The 20497-nt window shown below is 36.2% G+C and overlaps 1 protein-coding gene across 1 annotated transcript; it reads left to right on the forward strand.

Annotated features, from left to right (window-relative positions):
• Positions 1-602: 602 nt before the first annotated feature.
• Positions 603-20078, forward strand: LOC103715924 (pescadillo homolog). Its single transcript, XM_008803723.4, has 14 exons — positions 603-742; positions 826-911; positions 1136-1264; positions 1957-2076; positions 2156-2281; positions 6035-6119; positions 6208-6318; positions 9951-10044; positions 10245-10531; positions 10695-10802; positions 14341-14462; positions 18190-18409; positions 18525-18740; positions 19764-20078. Exons 1-14 carry the CDS (start codon positions 719-721, stop codon positions 19842-19844), a joined length of 1809 nt encoding a protein of 602 aa, XP_008801945.1. The 5' UTR covers positions 603-718; the 3' UTR covers positions 19845-20078.
• The last annotated feature ends 419 nt before the right edge of the window (positions 20079-20497 follow it).

Here is a 20497-nt window from a genome sequence, read left to right on the forward strand (position 1 = left end):
CGGGGGGGTTTTGGGCGTTGGCGAGGTGCTTTGGGCGGAACAGTTCAAAGGGAGACGGAGGGGGTTTGGCCGCCGGCGAGGTGCTTGAGGCGAGGTTTTTTGGGCGGAAGGGAGAAGCCGGCGGGTGTTTTGGAGGGGAAGAGCGGGGTGGGGGGGGTTTGGGGGGTGTAGAGAGCAATTTAGGTGAGGGGGTGGGGAGGGTGGGGGGTAATTTAGGAATTTTTAATTTTTTAGGGGTGTCCTTAGCAAATGGGGGGGTGTAGAGAGTATTTAATTTTTTTTTAATTTTTGGGGGGTGTCCTGAGCAATAGGGGGGGTGTACATAGAACCACCCAGATCAGGGTTAAGGAGGAGATCAAGGGGAGTTGACAATGCCCCTTCGCTTCAACAATATTACCACATTAGCCATGCACTTATTACTTGGAAACCGGCCCGGTTGATATGGACAAAATCCGATCCATCCAATATGAATCGGACGGGGTATTTGGAGAACCGTATCATTCGCCATTTGTTCAATTAAATCCCCGGTCTAGCCGAACACGGTCCAACCGGTGTCCCGAATCCGCCGCCGTTATCCTCAGTGGCTTTCGAATCATAAAACCCCATAGCCCTTGGGTCGGTTGGTCTCTCTGGTTCGCATACTTCGAACCAAGCAGCGGCGGCCGCACCCGAGCAGCAGCCTCTCTCTCTCTCTCCATCGCTTCTCATCCCCGTCAAGATGCCGAAGCATTACAGACCTCCTGTAATTTCTTCACCATCTCTCTCGTTATCGCGATATCTTGAATTCCAATTTTTTCCTTAATTTCTATTTTTTTTTTAAATCAGGGGAAGAAGAAGGAGGGAAATGCTGCTAAATACATCACAAGAACAAAGGCAGTTCACCATCTTCAAGTCAGTCTCCCCACCTTCAGGTGCTCTTCTTCTCACTCCTCAAGTCGAGATTATTAGGGTTTCAGGATTTTCTTTTATTGGTCAGTTTTGATTTTTTTTACTAGGAATCTTCTTTTTTCTTTTTTTGGTTCGAGACTATTAGGGTTTCAAGATTTTTTTTAGCTCAATTTTAGTGTAGCGACTTTTTGCTGATTTTTGGCTTTTTGTTCAATTTTCTTGTTTTTGTCCCTTGTGTTTCATGCAGGAAGCTATGCATCCTCAAGGGCATCTTCCCGCGAGAGCCAAAGAAGAAGGTCGAAGGAAATCACAAGACTTATTATCACATGAAGGATATCGCGTTTCTTGCTCACGAGCCTCTGCTCGAGAAATTCAGGTATTGCCACATAGCAATGCCTGGATTGAACTGGAATAGTATTGAATCTATCGATTTAATCTTACCTTTGGATTTGTACTGGTATTTCCCTGCATGATGGGGTATAATCTTGATATTATGGTGATATTGCGAGGATAGGAATTGGGATGCGACTGATCTTATTGGATTTGCGCCAATTCCATTTTCTGAGTGCAGCTATCTTTTTCAGGCATACTGTTGCTTTAGTTCATAAGTTTGTAAGAGTTGGTGGTTTGGCATGATTTGCTAAGGAGGTTACTGAACTTTATACCGTGGTGTAGAAATCTTATCCGTCATCTTGTCCTCAGTTGATGTGATACCTAGGTGTCCCTTGATAAGTTCATATTCTCTCTCTGTTCATGGTTTTCTAATCATTCATGTGATTACTGTTATTTTTTGCCACTTTCCTCTTGTTTGCTTGGGTTGGTGAGCTGGTATGTATCAATATATGTCTTGAGGGTCGAGGAGTGACTAGTTCCTTAAATATACCGATAAATTATCGGATGTCCTGGTGGCTAACATGGCCGGTGTCCTGCATGTAGTTTATAAAATTTGAATTGTGCCACATTATTTCCTCATGGTATTAGTATTTTGATGACTATCGGTGGTCTTAGTTCATGGTTTAATCAAATTCATGCAGTTCCATATTTACATGTCTTCTTGCTATTCTCCAGGGATATAAGGGCCCATAAGAGAAAGGTTAAGAAGGCTTTAGCAAGGAAGAATAGGGACCTTGCAGATAGGCTACTGAACCGCCAGCCAACATATAAGCTTGATAGGCTTATCTTAGAGAGGTTTGTAAATTCTCAACTTGCCAAATATGATATGTGTTTTGATCAATGCCCTTTTATGATGTTGCATCTCGTGATTCAGGTACCCAACTTTTGTTGATGCACTTCGAGATTTGGATGATTGCCTCACTATGGTACACCTTTTCGCTGCACTGCCTGCTGTAGGGGGTGAACGTATTCAAGTGCCACAAATCCATAATTGTCGAAGGTTGGCTGTTGTTAAGTCCTTGAGTATGTTTTTATATTTTTTAATCATGTTTGCACAAACACTGCTTAGGCATGAAAAGATCAGTTCATTACATTGACAGCATGTTCTTGGTTTACTTATTTCAGACACTCTGTGTAACAATATAAAGGTCAATATGTGTAGGTTCGAATTGGTGGGAATCCAATATGTGTTGTCTTTCTAACTTCACAACTTTGACTAGAGTCGCTAGTTTGTTTAGGCTAACAAGTTGGTAGGCTTTTGCAAGATATTGGTTTAAAAAGTTTTCGCAATATCAAAAACTCATATTTTGTAGTTTATACTTAGAAAACACAATCTGTTATGGCTAAAGACTCTTGGCTTGGTTTTGTGTTAATACTTGCAGTTGGAGGTAACCAAATTTTAGAACCAACAGCTATTAATATCAAAAAAGCATGTCAATTAATCAATTTATCACTTGTTTATATATTATTAATTTGAGAGATATTGGATTGTTAGAACATTTTTTTCTCTTGTGATAACTATCAGTTTTTTAGTGTTACTTCTAGGCTGATGAAGGATGGATTAATTTTATGAATGAGTCCTATCAAAGAAATGAGAACTGAGTATTAGTTGGGCAAATTTTTTGTTACATCTCAACTTTGGCTGTATGTCTTAATGTGATGTTACTCATTTGCTTGATTAATGTTGCTTATATAGGATATTATTATAATTTATGTCAACAAAATCTGAGGTATAATTAGTATAAAATAATTACTGATTATAAACAAAAGAACCTATAGCATATATGTCTATGGATTTCTTAGATTACCAGGAAGAAAAATGTATGATTTGTATATTATGAATTTGAGTGCAGCATGAAGGTCAGTTGTCATCAAATATAAAAATTATGCTGAAATTCAACCACATGGTATCAAGTTAATGCATATCCCTGCAAAAACAGTTAGGATTACTATATCTGTACCTTTGACATTTTATTGGTAGATATAATTATTTATACATTGTTGTCAATGAAGTAGCCCGAATTGCATGATTTTATGATTTATATTTTTGGATATTTGGATAATCATGGTTGTGCAATTGTTTCATGATCCTTTTTACACAATGCTTACTTCATTATGAGTTCTGTTTTATATCTGCTTGGAAAAAAATGTGCTTGTCCATAAAGGTACATTCTTTAAACAATAGTATCTGATACAAGTGTTCCAGTTTTATGGCTGTTCTTATTCAACATTTTTTTTAAATTTAGGAGCATGATTTGGATTCTGCTTGGTTGTCTATAAGCTTTACTAGTACTGATCTTCTGAAAAAAAAAATCTGATTTGTGTAAAACAGCTTTTCTGAAAAACAGGTGGGCTGCTGTTTTTCATAAACTCAAATTTAAGAATTTATCTGCATTGGTTATTTCAGAACAGGTTTTATGAAAAGCAACCAAACAGTTATTTTTATAAAACAAACCTTTTTAGGTTTTGTATTAACTCATTTTACTAAAACCTTATAACAAACAGTGTCATGGTGAGCCAAGTAGTTGGATGACTGAAGTATTTTGGTTTCTTGATATGATTTGCATAGATGATTTATTTATAAGAGCCTGCGTGAGAGGAGTGAATTGATGCAAAAATAAGGAAAATATTTAGTAGGTTCTTGCGATTCTTTTCTTGGAGGATTGTGATGTTCAATCTTCTGTTGAGGGTGTCATGTATATAATTTGATATTATTTTGATGGCGTGTTGGGATTGGAAGGTAGTTAGTGGAACTTGAGATTTGCTTCATAGTTAAGCTATGGGCCTTTTGTTAAGCTTAGAGCCATGTGTCGTGGAAGCCACTGACATGAGCAAGAGGAAAGGGTATTGGCTGAAGTTGATAACGACTTGGTAGAGGCTGACCAGTGTATAAACCCTGTGTGATGGCTGAACCACTTTTTAATGCATTTCCTCTTCTTTTACACCATGTGGCTTGATTCCTATGCTTATATTTTTTGTCTTTTTTTGAGATAAAACTTATGGAAGCTGAATGGAAGCTGACCTACTCCTCTCTGGAAAACTTAGGAAAGCCATTGGGATGTTTAGCTTTTAGAAGGTTTTTGTTTCATGATGTAGACTCTTGTATGCTGTTGTAGAAGCTATTCTGTGCAGAGAAAAGCATTAGGGTCTTGAGCTAGTTTTAGATTTAGAGTGGTGTTTAGATTTAGAGTGCCTTTCATCTGAAATCTGATTTTTAATCAGGCTTCCTTTTATTTGGAAATATATGCTTTTGGAAAAATATATAAATTTAGTGAAATGAAGAGTGTAGAGAAAAACAAGAAAATTCAAAAAAAAGGAAAGAAGGGAAAAGAAATATGATATGAGTGCTATTTGATCTTGTTGAACAATTGTTGCAATGGATGTAATAACATGGTACTTGTACCAATTTGTACTATCTGATTTGACCTGTTTTTTCATACATGATATGGATACCTTGCTGACTTAACACTGATTTTGCATCTGTACCTTGTGTCAATACAATGCGATACTGTACCATGCTATACTGTATCTAAGATACTGGTATGAGCTTTGTACCAAGATATAAAAACTTGTGTAATATAGATGCTGTAGACGAGGTCTTAGATCTCTGTGGTACTACACCGTATCCCCATATTGATGCTATGCATTGCACTGGATGGTACCATCTAGTTTGGTGAACCATGAGTAGATAAATTTGGGCCGTGGAGGGGGATATCACATCTTATGATGACAAGGGGTGGGGTTCTGAAACCCTAAGGTTATGTTCGGATGCTAGTTAAAGGGTGCATAACATAAAGTTGTCTTGTTAATGAGCCAAACACCATCCAGAAAGTGGTGGATAAACTTATTTGATCAAAAGCCCCAAAGTTGCTTAACTGAGGTAAGTTTATTTCAAGGAGGAGGTTGAAGTAACTCTAACCACCCAGTGCTCTCTCTCTCTCCCTTACCACTCTTACACTTTTTCCACAACTTCATTCCAGTAACCATGGAAGCATCAACCAAACAGCGAATGAAGTTATTCGTTGGTTAGCTGGTTAGGCGTAGGTGTTGAATACAAATGGTTAAATATATCCGAGGGTGGGAAAGGGGGAGGGGGCTGGTTAACTGCTCGACATCGAAACACAGCCTAATTGCAGAAAAGGTAAACTGCAAACACAATTTTTGATTAATTATTTTATACAAGAGGAAATATGCAATCTCAAAATAGAAAAGATACAGTATGTTGGAATACTTCCTTGAAGGAGTGAGGGACTGCAAAGCATTGAACTATAATGGTTTTCAGACCTATTCATCAACGAGAGTCTTTTATTAGCTCTGTTTCATTGCAATGTTAAATTTGGAATTTGAAGCATGCAAGAGAGTGTTGAATAAAATATGGAAGGTTTTAAGCACCAGTCTGTGCTGGCATGCTGGGCTGGTGCCATCATGGGGCATATGCATGTGTGATGGTGCTGTGTATTGTAGGGTTTTGAACCATGCTGGCTCGTGCTGTTCTAACACTGGTCAAAACAAATCAGTGCTGGTCAAAATTTCTTTTTATTTTTTTAAATTTTATTTTAGGATTTTGGTGCGGCATGGCATGACAGTTGCAGTACAGGCCATTGGCTTCCGTCCCTCGTGATATAGCACTTGAATACTGATAATATCATAGGCTTTTAAGACAGCATATGTACATCTGCTACTTTTTTCTCTTTTTTGGATGAAATAATCGAATGAATAACCTGTGGGAAGATGCTTTTTTGATTTTGATTAGGTTAAGTCATGAATGGCAAGCCTACATATCTCGAACTCATAGCCTTCGGAAAACATTCATATCCGTGAAAGGCATATATTACCAGGTAATATTAGCTGATATCTTCTACATTGGAATGCTCAATCTGTCTATCTTTCATATGTTGACAGTACCTTGTTTCAATTTTTTGACAGGCTGAGGTTGAGGGTCAAAAGATCACATGGCTAACACCACATGCCCTACAACAAGTTTTGACAGAAGATGTTGACTTCAATGTTATGCTTACCTTTTTAGAATTCTATGAGGTAATGCTGTTTCATTCTCTTTAACCCTATGGGCGACAACATGGTCTGCAAATGTTAGCACCGTGAAATATTTTGAATTATGATCCCATCATTCCTAATTTGGTCCGAACAAAAGATCTGATTTTGGTAGCAGAGCTTGCAGTTCTAAATGTTTATTTAGTGTGGATCTTAGTCCAACATGCCCTAATGTTTTTTTGGATGGACTTTCTTGTCCAGGTTTAGATTAGTCTTCTTGCGCTACAAAACTTTAAGGTTGTGCGTATACTGAATTCGTATTTGAAAAAGTTTTTTCATGATATAATCATTGAAAAAAGCATGAACCATGCTCTCTAAGTTAATAAATTGACTGAAATCTAATTTACATATCCGTGATTTATGTCTATGTTGTTCCAATCTTTTTCCCGCTCTGCAACCCTTTTTCAACTCAATGCGGGTATATCTCAAGTTGCAGATGCTTAGCATATAGAAATCTGATAATGATATTTAATATGGATGTGGATAGATGTATAGGTATGCCCTTTTTTTCTATATCCGGATAATATTGATTTTGATTTCAGAAATTTGTTGTGTTCCCAGCTTACATGTTCGTTCCATTTGTCACTCTTGTTCGGTCACTTGTTATCCTAGTTATCTTGCACCATTTTAACATGTACCTTTTCCATCCTAGATCAATGTTTGGAGTTACTTCTTTGAATTGATCATGAGTGAATGGCACCTGATTTGGACACATTAAAAGAATAGTAAGAATAAACGGCTCTGGTCTTGAGTGAACATTCTTTAATGATGCTCGCAACATTTTAACACGTGCCTTCTCCATCCTAGTTCGATGCTTGGAGTTTCTTCTTTGAATTGACCATGAGAGAATGGCACCTGAGTTAGACACATTCAAAACAAGGATAGTCAGGGTAAACATGTCTCTGGCCTCTAGTGAACACTCTTTATGATACTAGTAGAAGCTATGGGCTTTCTATTTCTAGGAATGATCTTTTGGTGTATTTGTTGTACCTTAGCATCTTCTATTCCTGTCTAAGGTTTTGTATTTCTAAAAACCTGTTGCCATGTAAAAGGGGGGCATGCATTGATCTGTTGTGTGTTCAAGCCCATTCATGACAATAAGTCTTGGTCATGAGTCTGAATTGATACTTGAAAGCATGCTGAATCTTTGGTCTCAGTTGGAGGGGCGATAGGCATGTGATATGTCCTTGAGCTTTTTCAATTTTCAGGTATTCTGATATGTTTGTGGGAAGTGGTTTAAATTTAGCAACATTAAGTGAATAATGACCAGAAAGAAATGACAACAGCCTAGGTAAGGTTGAGGCTGCTTAGAAGGTGTCAACTTTGTACCTTAACTGCAAACCCTAAAGTCCAATAAGAAGTTGTTAATTGCTCTTTAACACTTACACGATGGTTTCTAATGGATTGGAGATATGACATGATGGCTTTAGAATGTATGTTTAGACCTTTTTAAGCATGTTTGACCTACTTGCTTGTTGTTTGGCATATCATGGATTTGAATCTGAGAAAGATAGTTTTCTTGTTTTTTATTTCCAAGTTGGATGAGTTGCCTATTACACCATGTAATACAAATTTGATTTCTTAGCTTGTGAATTAAGATTTTAATAGGCAAGCTTGAGATTTACTAAACCTAACGCCAATTTGTTCTTGAGCTTATTTATCATGTCAATATAGAGAATGGATCATGTGCTTAGATAAGGAGGAGTATGTGCTGCCCGCACGAATCTCAAGGAGTGATTCATGTTAATTAGTACTAGATATCACATTGAATACAAAAAAATATTTAGTTCATAAAAATGCTTATTTAGTACTGTTGCTTTAGCTTTTGTGGAAATACTGGGAACAATGATTTCCCTACCTAGCACGGGATCCAACATGAAGGTTTTAGTCAATATGAAATAAAATAATTTTCTAGACTTTCAAGGAACAAACTTTAAATTCAATTTTTAGGATTTGCAATGAGAAAATTGTCTTAAATAGAGGTTATGCAGATGCAAGTTTGTGTTTAAATATTAAAAGTGATTTTGGAGATGAAAGGATGATATGGATATTTTAAAATTCTCTATTGTGTCTGTGACAGAAGTAGCTACATAGCATGTTATACCATGTCATACCACCACTTATTGGGCTATAGCAAAGGCAGCGAATTTGGGAGTTGCAGACATACCTATTTACATCTGTTCCATCTAACCTACTGCTTATATTTTTGTATTATATTTGATTAAACTTTTTAATGATCATATATTCAACAAGATTGAAATTTTTAGAAAAATTTAATAGAATTGAACATGCTGCTATTTGTATTAGTAATTATATTTATTATTGTATCTGTATGCTTCATTTTTATAGAGAAACTGTGATGTGAGAGAGTTTTGTTTGTCTAAGAGAAACTAGTTTTCAGACAAATATCTAAATAGACTAGAAATACAAAAAGAAATTGAAAATTAGATTTTGTTAGATGTCTCTAAACAAGACAAGCCCAAAAAAATGCAAGTATACTATTAATTTTTTGTCATATTTCATGATGCTGACTCAAAATGATTAGGGTTCTGTAAGTCAAAGAGTTATGGTTAAGCCTTACCACAAGCCCAATTCTACACTTAGGGAAGTGCATAAAGTGTCTTTACTCTATTAACTGGTTTGATATAGCTTGAGTTGTAATTGATGCTAGTTGACATTGGCAAAATTGCCATGGTATTAAAAGGTCCTGAGCTGGTGGGACCCTAGAATGCCATTAGTAGTGATTGGTTTGGTGGGCAAGGAGTTTGACTCTTATGGCATAATATCTAAGGACTCATTTGGTATTGCTTTTCTTTTCTACTTTTCTTTTCAAACCCGTGAAGAAAAATGAACTGGACTGAACAACTTGTATGATGAAACCCTTTTGGTTTTTAAGATTTACTGCATTATCTTTAGAGCTTTTGGAAGCAAAATTTATTGCTTTGTGCAAAGGAGTGAATATTAAAACAAGGAGGAGCTGAAGAAGTGTGCAAATGCTATTTTCAACATAAATCTACATGTAGTGTTTCACTAATTTATATAGAACAAGAACATGAAAACGATGATGATGCCAGACAGGCCCTAAGTTTCTTGACTATTTTGTTTTGGCGAATTTTCCTATTAGGTACTTTGGTTACTTCAAGTTTCTGTTATTTGGAAGTGTGTGATTTAGGTTTTTGTTTAGAAATTTGATTTGCAGAAGGTTAAGTGATTAGATTTTTAGTTGTCTGAGCATTCAAAATAAATACTTGTGGCTTGGGGTTAAACACAATCTTTTATGTTTATTCTAGTGATGTTTTTACTTAATCTTGATTTTTCCCTAGCACTTGGGTGTGGCCATATGGGTATGGCACTTGTATATTGGTCCTCAGCAGGAATTTTTAGGTGCGCGAAAGAATTATAGACATGCACTGAAAACTGTCTCTTGCGCCTCTTTGTTCGTAACATAGATTGTCAGCATAAGCCGGCTCCAATAATTTGCAGTATTTTGATTTATCTTATGCTGTTGAGACTTGAGACGTGCATTTGCCTATTCTGATATATACCTGTATATCAGGTCTTGTTCTTGTTGCTATTTTTGATTTTCTATTTCTTTTCTAACCTTTTGTTTTGTGCAGGCTCTTCTAGGTTTTGTAAATTTTAAGCTTTACCATTCAATAAATGTGAAATATCCACCTCTTCTGGACCCTCGACTAGAAGCTTTAGCAGCAGGTAGATATTCGGATGTATCCTTCATTTTTTTTGGGGAAATCGTTTGCTTTAGCCTGCAATTGTTGGTCATGTCACAGAACTTGGTTCCAATTATTATGGCGTATTCCATTTTGTGTCATCCATAGACTTTTATTTTTGGCATTTTGTTTTTTTCACAATATTCTTACTCCAGTCCTTGTTGCTTTTTATGTGTTTATTAGAGCTTTATGCATTATGTCGTTATGTTTCTGCTGCTCCTGAAAGACAATTGGGGGATTCTCGAGCCATCAGTTCGCCTGAAAATGAACAGTCTGAGGACAAAAAAGTAGATGCACAAACTGATGAATCTGATCTTAGATTGGCTCAGCTTCAGCATCAGCTTCCAGCCAATGAACCAGGTACGTTGATGCACCTTGTGGAGGATGCTACTGCTGCAGATGATGAGGACAATGAAACAAAGGACTGCAAAAATCTTTTCAAAAATTTGAAGTTTTTTTTAAGCCGCGAGGTGAGTCTTTCATTATGAATTATTCTGAGTCAGATTATTCTAAATATATCAGAACTATTCTCTTTATATAAAGTGGAAACTGTTGTTTGAAATTTTTTGCAAGATTTTTACAAGTTATATAAATCATTTCTGTATCCATCTTATAATTTTGTACCTATCCTAGGTCCCAAGGGAGTCACTGCTTTTCATTATTCCAGCTTTTGGAGGTATGGTTTCTTGGGAAGGTGATGGTTCTCCATTTAAAGAATCCGATGAGGACATCACACATCAGGTGCAATAAACTAAAATATTTGGAAGTTCTTTCCTTACATTTAGTTATTACTGAAATTTTCATTTTAAATATGCTTTTTAAGTATTATTGTGCATTAAACCTTTTTGGTATGCTTTATAGTCAAACTGCACCAAGTAGGCACAAATTGAGAGCAATGGATTTGCAAGTACAAAAATGTTATGAACTGATCCTTGTGGAGCCTTTTTTTTTTTCTTCTACTTGAAATTTTGATTCCGTTGTAATGGTACGTCGCTATTTTCTGAACCTAAGTATGCAATCATTTTTGCATGCACACTGGTGCTTATGAACATTTTCACCCATGCTTGCATCCATTAACCCCAACTCTCTTTGTAGTGTGTGTGTGGGCGTGCGAGTGTGTGCATGTGTGAAGCAGCTCATTGGATGTCTTTATCACGTGAATGATGCAATGACGTATACACAATGTTCACGTACATGTGAGCTGGGTTATCAGTGATCTTAATACACAAAATAGTTTTTTGAAGTTCTGGATATGACGGTGGTTTCTTTTTTTCTCCATTTAATCATTTTGAATCACATTTAGACAGAGCACATGCAAAGAAGAAGGAAAAAGGTATCAAAATGCATGTATTTGGATGACCAATTTTCGGTTGGACATGGCATGTATTGCTTACCAAGATAAATCGGGTTTAAATGATGCTTTATAACAAAGTGTATTGACTTGTTTGCATCTTTAACTGTAACTAATTTATGCTCCATAATGACCATGTGTTCTGTCAATCCAAACCTCATTGTGGGGCCATTCTTAAAATTGACAAGGTTTGAGTGAGTTGATTGATGGTTAATTGGTCAGGATTGTATATGTATCTTGATTAGAAAATTGCTAAGGCTTGCATGGCCATTGGGTTTTGAGTTATTTGTTTTGCTTTTTTCCCCCAAGGAATAAAAACTATTATATGAAACACAAAAGAGCAAAGTCTAATTTCCTTGCATTTGAGTAAATCTCTAGCATAAAATTCTGTCAGGATCTTTCCAAATTCAATAAAAGATGTCCTAAACTTGATTATACATTTTGTACTAGGAAAGCTCTCCCTTTTAAATATATAAATGTTTGACTATGACATTTTTTATCTTGTTATTATGCTTTTGTAGAAAGTATATTTGGATATGTAAGAAATCCTACTAATGGATATAATCAAGCTAAAAATGTTCAAGTAATGATTCCTTGGAAAGGAAATATCATAAGACTATGGCAGAGTTAAGGATGAAATTTCTTACTTAATTGGAATATATTTCATGAATAATAAAAAACTGCGATAGTCCGACATTTTTAATTCTGTCAATTTTTAAAATTTGAATATTAGATCCTTCTTGATGTATTGTATCTATATTTGAAGTCTGTATATGTTTAATCATGTTCGTTTACTTTTCTGTATGTGTGTGAGCAATCAAGTGCTCATAGATTTTGTATTGCGGAGATTGGTATTTCTGCATGTATATCTGCATGTCTGCAGACACATGCATCAGGCCATGTTGTTCTATAGATGCTTGTATCATGAACACTACGATAACATATTTTATGGACTAGAGGTTTGGTTAATGCAAAGTTACATAGTTTTGTTGTATTATGTAGAAGTGTCTTGGACTGATCTTGGTCTGGGTTTCCTTTATAATTGGGTTTGCTAGTCTTCACACATATTTAATTCTAGAAATATGTATTCAACATCATTTAAGCTATGTCTTTCTTCGCCATCTAAATTGTTGCTTGCATTAGCTAATGATCAGATTTCTTTCACATAATATTGCAGTATTGTTGATTACATTAAATCACATTAGTAATGCTTTCTCCAATAGATTTGTATAAACTGCATACCATAATTTATGATATTTACCTTGTCATTGGAAATGTTAGTCTTCATGGATATTATAATTACCTTATAGCACTTATGAGAAATATCTTGGTCGATTTTTTTGTCACGTGGTTAAGGTCCAAAAATTGATTGTTAAATCTTCCAACTCTTCTAGAGTCGATTTGTGTAACCTATCATTTCCCGTTCCCTTTTTTAACCTCACCGCCTCTCCTCCTTTTTCGTGGGTAGGAGTTAAGTCTCCCAATTCCGTTTTCTTTTTGCCCCCCACCCTCCTCCCTTCTTTTTGGGTAGTAGTTAATGGAAAAGATGACTTACAAGTGTATCCGAGATGCATGAGGAGGTACCATATCTCAAAGCCATCAAGAAACACAGCTTTACTCTGATGTCGCTAGCTGTGCAATATCGCAACACATCAGTTAAGCAGTCAATGCTGCTTTATCCCTCCTTAAACTGACCCGAACTAGCACCATGTTGCACCAGCCACAAATGTGCCCAATGCCTAGGAACACCATATCGGAACACCTCACAAGATTTTAATCTAGGAGCTCCTCTAAGTAGGGCACTAGTGCCAACCGCGGGTCCATGCCTGGTTGGTAAAATTCTCGAGGCAACATCCTTTGGAGCTCTGAGGCCTGAAGTTGTCACTTGGATACTATGGGCTTTGATGTCAGACACCCATTCAAGGTGTCAGAATTCATACTTCAAAAATTATGATATGTACATGCATGCATTCATGCATACATGTATACAAATATGCATGCATACATACAAGCATGAGTATATTTAATTTATCAAAATATAAATTCTTATGGACCCTCAGGTCAACTGAGGTGCTTCATGTTGACTAGGATCCTATAATTTTGTAAAGCACCTTTCTTTTTACATACATATATACATACATATAATATGCACAAATGTGTGATGCATGTTCTGAATTTATATTTTGATAACTTTAAATCACATTTTATTTACTTTCAAAATAGTGATATAATCGGTTGATGGTCATAAATGAGTCAAAGAAGCATCTGTTACTTGATTACTTAAAATGACGTGCAAACCCTGGAAATTGCATGTTGAGTGTATTTAATTTATTTAAACATAGATTCTTATGGACCCTCAGGTCAACTGAGGTGCTCCATGTTGACTAGGTTCCTATAATTTTGTAAAACACCTTTTGTTTTCTTTGACTTAATTCTTTACGAGTAGGAAAAGGAGGTTCTCCATTCTATAAGCCTTGATTCCTTCTCTTCACTCTCACACAAGAATAGAAAGAGAGAAAAATGGAAGCATTATATCAGTTAAAAAACTCTGAAAGTTCTTTTATTTGCTTTTCAAGAACCACTATTTTTCTTATTTAAATAATTTCTTTAACATCCTGCAAGTATAGGTATTGCCACCAACATAGATACATGTCCACCATTTTTACCTCACTTAGGAAACTATAGATTTGGCCCTTTCTGAATGTGAATAGCAGAGTAGGAACCATGATATTCAATCCCAGATAAATGGGTAAATGGTTGTTGGTTATGGTTGGTAGTCTTAGATGTATTTGTTTAGGTTTCACTTTAATCACTGTGGACTGTGCAGAATGAAACTGCAACTCTATCTGTTGCAGAGTTTCTTGTTGAATTGCTATAGGTTGGCTCGTAGACTTACCTTTCTAATATCCCTTGTTTGGCATTATGCAGATTGTTGATAGGCCAACGCAAGGTCATATGTTTCTTTCTAGAGAATATGTGCAACCACAATGGGTTTTTGATTGTGTAAACGCCAGGATCATATTACCAACAGAGGCATATTTGGTTGGAAGGTATGTATTAGATGCTTTATATATGTTCACATTACATGTTAGTACAGGCAGACTGGTTGCAGAGGCTCTTGCTTGATGCAGGAGAATAGATTAGTAGCATAATCGTAACTACAGTAAATTATTAATTAATTATCAGCTGATTCTTTGGTTCCGTGAAACCTTTGGCTTGTACAACTTTATGCCTTCATTCAGAATGTGCTGTGTGCATCTTAAACCTTATCTAGCTTCCAGATATGCCTTGTTTCTCCTTAGCTCTACAGTCTCTACTTTGATGTTACAATTGTTCCTAGCTTTTCCAGCAAAGTAAGGAGTTCTTAGAAGCATGGCATGAATTATAAATTAGACTATGTTAGTATATTCAAACAATCAAATCATTATATCCTTACTGATTTACACACTCAATATGATGTACACAATATGCATTGGTGATTATGGAATCAAATAATCTCCATGGCAAAAGTCATGGACCTGCTTGACTAACTGATTGTACCTTCTTGCTTGGGAAATTGATGGGAATATTTTGTTGCATGAAAATAATACATAGAATTTGATTAACTTTTAGGAGGCACATGACAATGTAGCGTACAGTGTGATTTGGTATGGCATATGCTGTAAGAGAAAACATTAGGAAAGATTTATACCCAGAGCATAAAATAAATGTAAGATGGATTGGCAATTTTGAGAAATGGTTGCAAACTTGCTTATGTTGGATGAGTTTCTCAGACATGTTTGGTCTATATGAAGATCTGCCCGATGACTTGAAACAATGTATGAAATATCAAACTAAACATTCAGGTATTTTGGGGATTTGAACTGCACCTATCAGATAGCAATGTGTTTTCTCCTGTTTCACAAAATATGGAGCCAAATTATTGTCTAAATGTGTTTTCTTGGCTCAGTTTCAGGTAAAACTAATTGTGAACCAGGTCAAAACTGTTTTATTCAGATATAATTGACTGAATTTGGATAAGAAAATAAAAAATTGTTTAAAATTTGTTAATTTTTGGTTGTTTGAATATCAGTTCAGCTCTCTAAAATTTAACTCTGGGTGGCTTTTATCCCTCTTCATTTTGCACTTGTCATCAATATTCTGATAGCTTATATTCATTATGGGGAAGAATTAATGCATAGTTTAATCCAACAAAATTTCAGATGGTGTGTTTTCATGCAGTCGTTGAATTTTCATAAGCTTATGCTCGTTTGAAAATGGGGTCAGATTTGGATTATTCAAGGATAAAAGACTGATAAAAAGTTACATATGTAATTCATGAACAATTTATTGTGGTTATGTTAGGTATTATCCTGCTACGAATATGTTTATTTACCCAGATCAATAATATTATGTGTTCTCTAGGTAGATCTATGTCTATATTATGAACCATTGTTCCATGAAAAGGTTAGCAACTCCATATTTTTTTTTGGGGGCGATCATCATCTAATTCCTTTCATCTTTTGTACTTATTCTTCTTCAAATGCACAGACTGCTCCAGAATTGTGTTCTGTTGAATTCCCAGAAGTATGTTATGATGTTATCTTAGTAGAAACCCTGGAGCACATGATTTTGGAAGGACAAACTGATGGCCCGGAGATACCTAAATGTGATCACAATGGTTGTGTTGGATCTATTATATACTCCATCTGATAGATTCGGAAGCATATTTATAAACTGGATATATGGATAAAGTGGATAGGTGCTTTGAGGTATTTGTTGTTGCATGTTTTTGGGACAAGTATTTTAAGTTAGCTATATAGATGATTTTTTGTATTGGATCATGATTTTGAGTAATAAAGCTTATGGTTTCGCCCAGGCAAAATATTTCATATCTTTTGTGAGATGTTACAAATGAACCCCAAAACATATATGGTCCAGCTTTATTTGGTGCTATAAGCCAAAATGGTACTACCAGTGCACTGTTAATTTCTTTAAGTTTTGTCATTGCCATCATCAGCATCGAACTATAGATGACAGCTTGTCAAGAAAACGTATGGCCTGAGAAGATGTTTACATGCAAAAGGATCTCACAACTTTAAGGACTTGTTTGGCAGCATCCCTGATGGATCAACGGGATCGACAACAAGAGAGCAAGGGGAAGAGAGCGAGGGAGCGGGAGAGGGAGACAGAAGGGGGTCACACGGTCTGTTCCCTGCTGGATTAAAAGACAGACCTTGAGAGGTCCTTTTTTTTCCAATCCTGTTGGGATCAGGCTGCGATACCCGCCGATCTCCCTCTCTCTTCTCCTGCGACCTCCCTTTCTCCCCCCTCCACACACTCTTCCCTGCAGCTCCTGCCGAATCCAGGCATAAATGTTTTCAAACAGGCCTTAAGAATTTTTTGCCCCTTTTCAAGACAGTTACTTGTTCTATATAGTTTTGTAACTATCCTAACCCCTGTTTTTATCACTTGCCAACAATTTTTCTAATGTTATTTTTGGTTCTCCTCGTTAGAACGTTTAGTTGGTTTCCTCCAGATCTGCTTGGTTTTAGCCCAAAATTCTGATTTTGGCTACAATTTTTAATTTAGGGGTAAAGCCTATTTTCCAAGCATTATCCTATCTACATAGAATGGGCTTTGAGAATCGAGTTATGACCAGTGACTATTCGTGAATATCTTACAACCAGCTATCCAGCCTTTAGAATGTTTTAGGACATCCATTGACAGGTTGTCTCACTGCCTAGCATGGCTACTTGATTTTCCTCATTCTATAGATGATGTTGCATTTATAGATGGCATTTGACTGCGGCATTGCAAGTCTGGTGTTTCCAGTGAGATAGACAAGTGCCTATTCTGGGTACTACTTTACTTGTTCTGATTCTCTGATACTAGAATTTCAAGACTCGTGCCTAGGTAACAAAGGTTTTGAAGATTATGTCTAAATTGTATTACTAACATGTTCTCTGTTTTGACCTAATGTCTCATGAACTTATTGAGAAGATTGTGAAGATAATCCACATGTAATCTTTGTTTCTTTTTTTCTTGCTACCCATCCATATGTGATCTTTAATGTGCTTTGCTAATTGTCTTTAATTTCAAACATGTTTTTCCTGATCACTTTTCTATGGCGGGTTTAGTTTTTTGCTTGATTTATTTATGAGGAGTTCTAATTTGTTTAAAGTAATTGTTGATCACTGAAATATGCTTACATTATTGTCTGGAGAATAACCTATCCCAGACACTTCAGTTTATGAAGGTTGAAGTTACAGTAAATACACCCATAGAAATAGAAGATTATATCCATAGCTATTATGCCATTTCTGTCGGGAGAGTAAGTACATTCATCTCCTATATTGTACTACTTGGATATATCTGCCAGACACTTCAGTTTATGAAGGTTGAAGTTACAGTAAATACACCCATAGAAATAGAAGATTATATCCATAGCTATTATGCCATTTCTGTCAGGAGAGTAAGTACATTCATCTCCTATATTGTACTACTTGGATATATCTGCCAGCCTAATGCTTTCTTCCCTGAGAAAAGGCTATGGAAATATTACCATATGCTGGAAATAGCCTATCTTCTTAAGCTTTTAAAGACATACAAAAGGGCTGGAGGAGCAGGAGGACCTTTTCACAGTTACATTGTTTATGTCTTATTCCATAATTTAATGTTATCAGTTAGCTGTATAATTGCCTTATGATTTTTGAATGTCTAGGAATTCAATGCTTGTGTGCCAATTTATTATTTCTAGAAAAAGAATTTTTATAATTTTCTTGTTTGACATAACAGGGTTCCTCCACCTCATTTGTCACCTTTTGTTGACAATGAGGAAGAAGGCTATGTCCCTGAATATGCTGAGACAATCAAACGCCTCCAGGCTGCAGCTAGCAAACATGTTTTACCAATGCCAGGTCTGGAGAGTGGAGATTTGGATGATGCACAGAATCTTTTAGCTGAAGGAATCATTGATCGGGCAGAAGCTAGTGAAGCTGCTGAAAAGAAGCAGAAGGTATGTGTGTGGTATGTGTGTTTTTAGTTGGTTTCGTTTCACTATGCTAAGCTTGATATGCTTTTTCATATTTTTGTGCGTCTTCAGACTGACAGATTGGTAATTGTTATTGCAGTTGGCAATTCTCGAGAAGCAGTACCATGATGAATTGAACATGGAACTTCAGGGGATTACTTACTCTGCTTCTTTGTCAAATAAGAATTTGCAGAGCTCAGTTGAAGATGTACAGGAAGATGCTCCTGCAGATTCAGAGCAAATGGAAAAGGATGCCCGTGACCTTTCCATGGTTTCCATGACACGTAAAAAGAGGAGGCTGTATGAAGCAATGCAGGTACTTATTCATCTCTCTGTCTGCTTGAGTGGTCTTGAATCTTATTTTACAAACCAGAAAAATAACCATCAGTTTAGGCCAGGGTAAGCTGGAAATTGGCAAAAGGTACATCCATTTTATGCTAGACCCAACCAATTTTTCAGGCTAAAATTAGGCTTTAACTTGGGCTTTGATTTCTTCAACGCCCAAGCCCTAGCTCATCCTTGAACTTAATTCACTCATGATTATATAAGACTTGAATCGGTCCAAGGAAATAATTGCTGAGCTCGATCAAAAGTTTCAGTCCAAACTGTTGGGCTGATTTTAGCTTATTAGCCCATTTGTGCCCTTATCAAAAAGGCTGGTTGGCATGTAAGGTGACCTACCTAATGAATTTTGCAGTTTAAACTCATGAAACCCCGGCTTGAGGTTGGGAAATTAGCACTCCTGCACCAATCTTGTAGCACTTCTGAGTTATGCCAAATAACGTTCTTTTTGTCGTGGGTAGCTTCACCACTATCACAATAACGAAATGTTTCAAGTTTTAGTCTTTGAATCTGTGCCATGAACATCATCAGACTTGGTTTAGTTTTCATAGAATTGATTTTCATTTGCATGACTAGCATGAACCACGGATTCTAGGCTTTTGTTGTTTTGCTGCTTTGCCAAAGAAAGAGGTCCTCCCTCTCTCAAACTCATTTGCTCGCTGGTGGGTTGGGTGGTTTGAGCCAAATAGCACCTAGACCTCCTGATCACAGAAACTTCTTGCAAGGTGACATTGATGAGTAGTGATCATATACGTATATATACTTTTTGCAATAATCTGTTGTCTTCGGTTCTAGGTGGGTCAGATTCAGGTCTGCAGGCAGACTGATTGTCTCTGTCTGCGCGCGCGCCCATATGCTGATACTTCATTGTTTGTTTTGTCTACTCATCTATTCTTTAATCTGTGTATGATCGCACTTGTAATTGCTTTAGTACTCCTTTCAAACATCTGTAACATCTCTCCAATGGTTGATTGGTATGATTTTTTTCGTCTTACAGATCAGCAGAGAACGGAAAAAGGCAAATGTCAATATTCTCGAAGAAAGGAAGAAAAAGGCCCATGCCAGCAAAAAAGAGTGACAGCATCTTTGCAATCCCTGTTGGTTATGAATTCATTTATGCATCGTTTTTGTGCTCTAAGGGCTTCTCCCTGCAATTTTTATTTATTTTTCTTGCTTATCACATTGCTGCCCACACAAAATTTTGCGAATATGATGTATACTGATGGGCTCTACGGGGAACAAAGAGAACTTCAACTTAACTAGTTGCTCTTAATTTGACTAATTTCGCAATGGTAAAGTTGTTTTTCTGGTATATGATAGCTTTTGTTTAATTTTTTGGACTAAATTTTATAAATCAACGGATGAATTAAGAACCTTTATTTGGTGGGGGAAGTTTTACCCAAAAAAAGGTTTGTTAATATATCAAAAGGTCTATAGGATTTGTCCCCTAACCCTAGCAGGCGTTCAACTTGGTGCAACATCATACTCGAAATGGAATCTGGTAATAAGAAAGTATGTTGTAATTATTCACTACAAATATAGAAATATTGCTAATATTCGATATTGCCAATATCACTACAAATATAGAAACTAGTTAAAATTTGATACCGTCAATAATAAAAAATTTATAAAAAAATTGTGCAAGAACTTTTAAATCCTATTTGTTTGCATGCTGGCTCACATAATAGAATTAAAATTAAATATTTACTTGTTGAAGTTTTAGCTCATAAA

This window comes from Phoenix dactylifera, chromosome 6 (genome assembly GCF_009389715.1).
Source record: "Phoenix dactylifera cultivar Barhee BC4 chromosome 6, palm_55x_up_171113_PBpolish2nd_filt_p, whole genome shotgun sequence".
In the NCBI taxonomy this organism is placed as follows: Eukaryota; Viridiplantae; Streptophyta; class Magnoliopsida; order Arecales; family Arecaceae; genus Phoenix; species Phoenix dactylifera.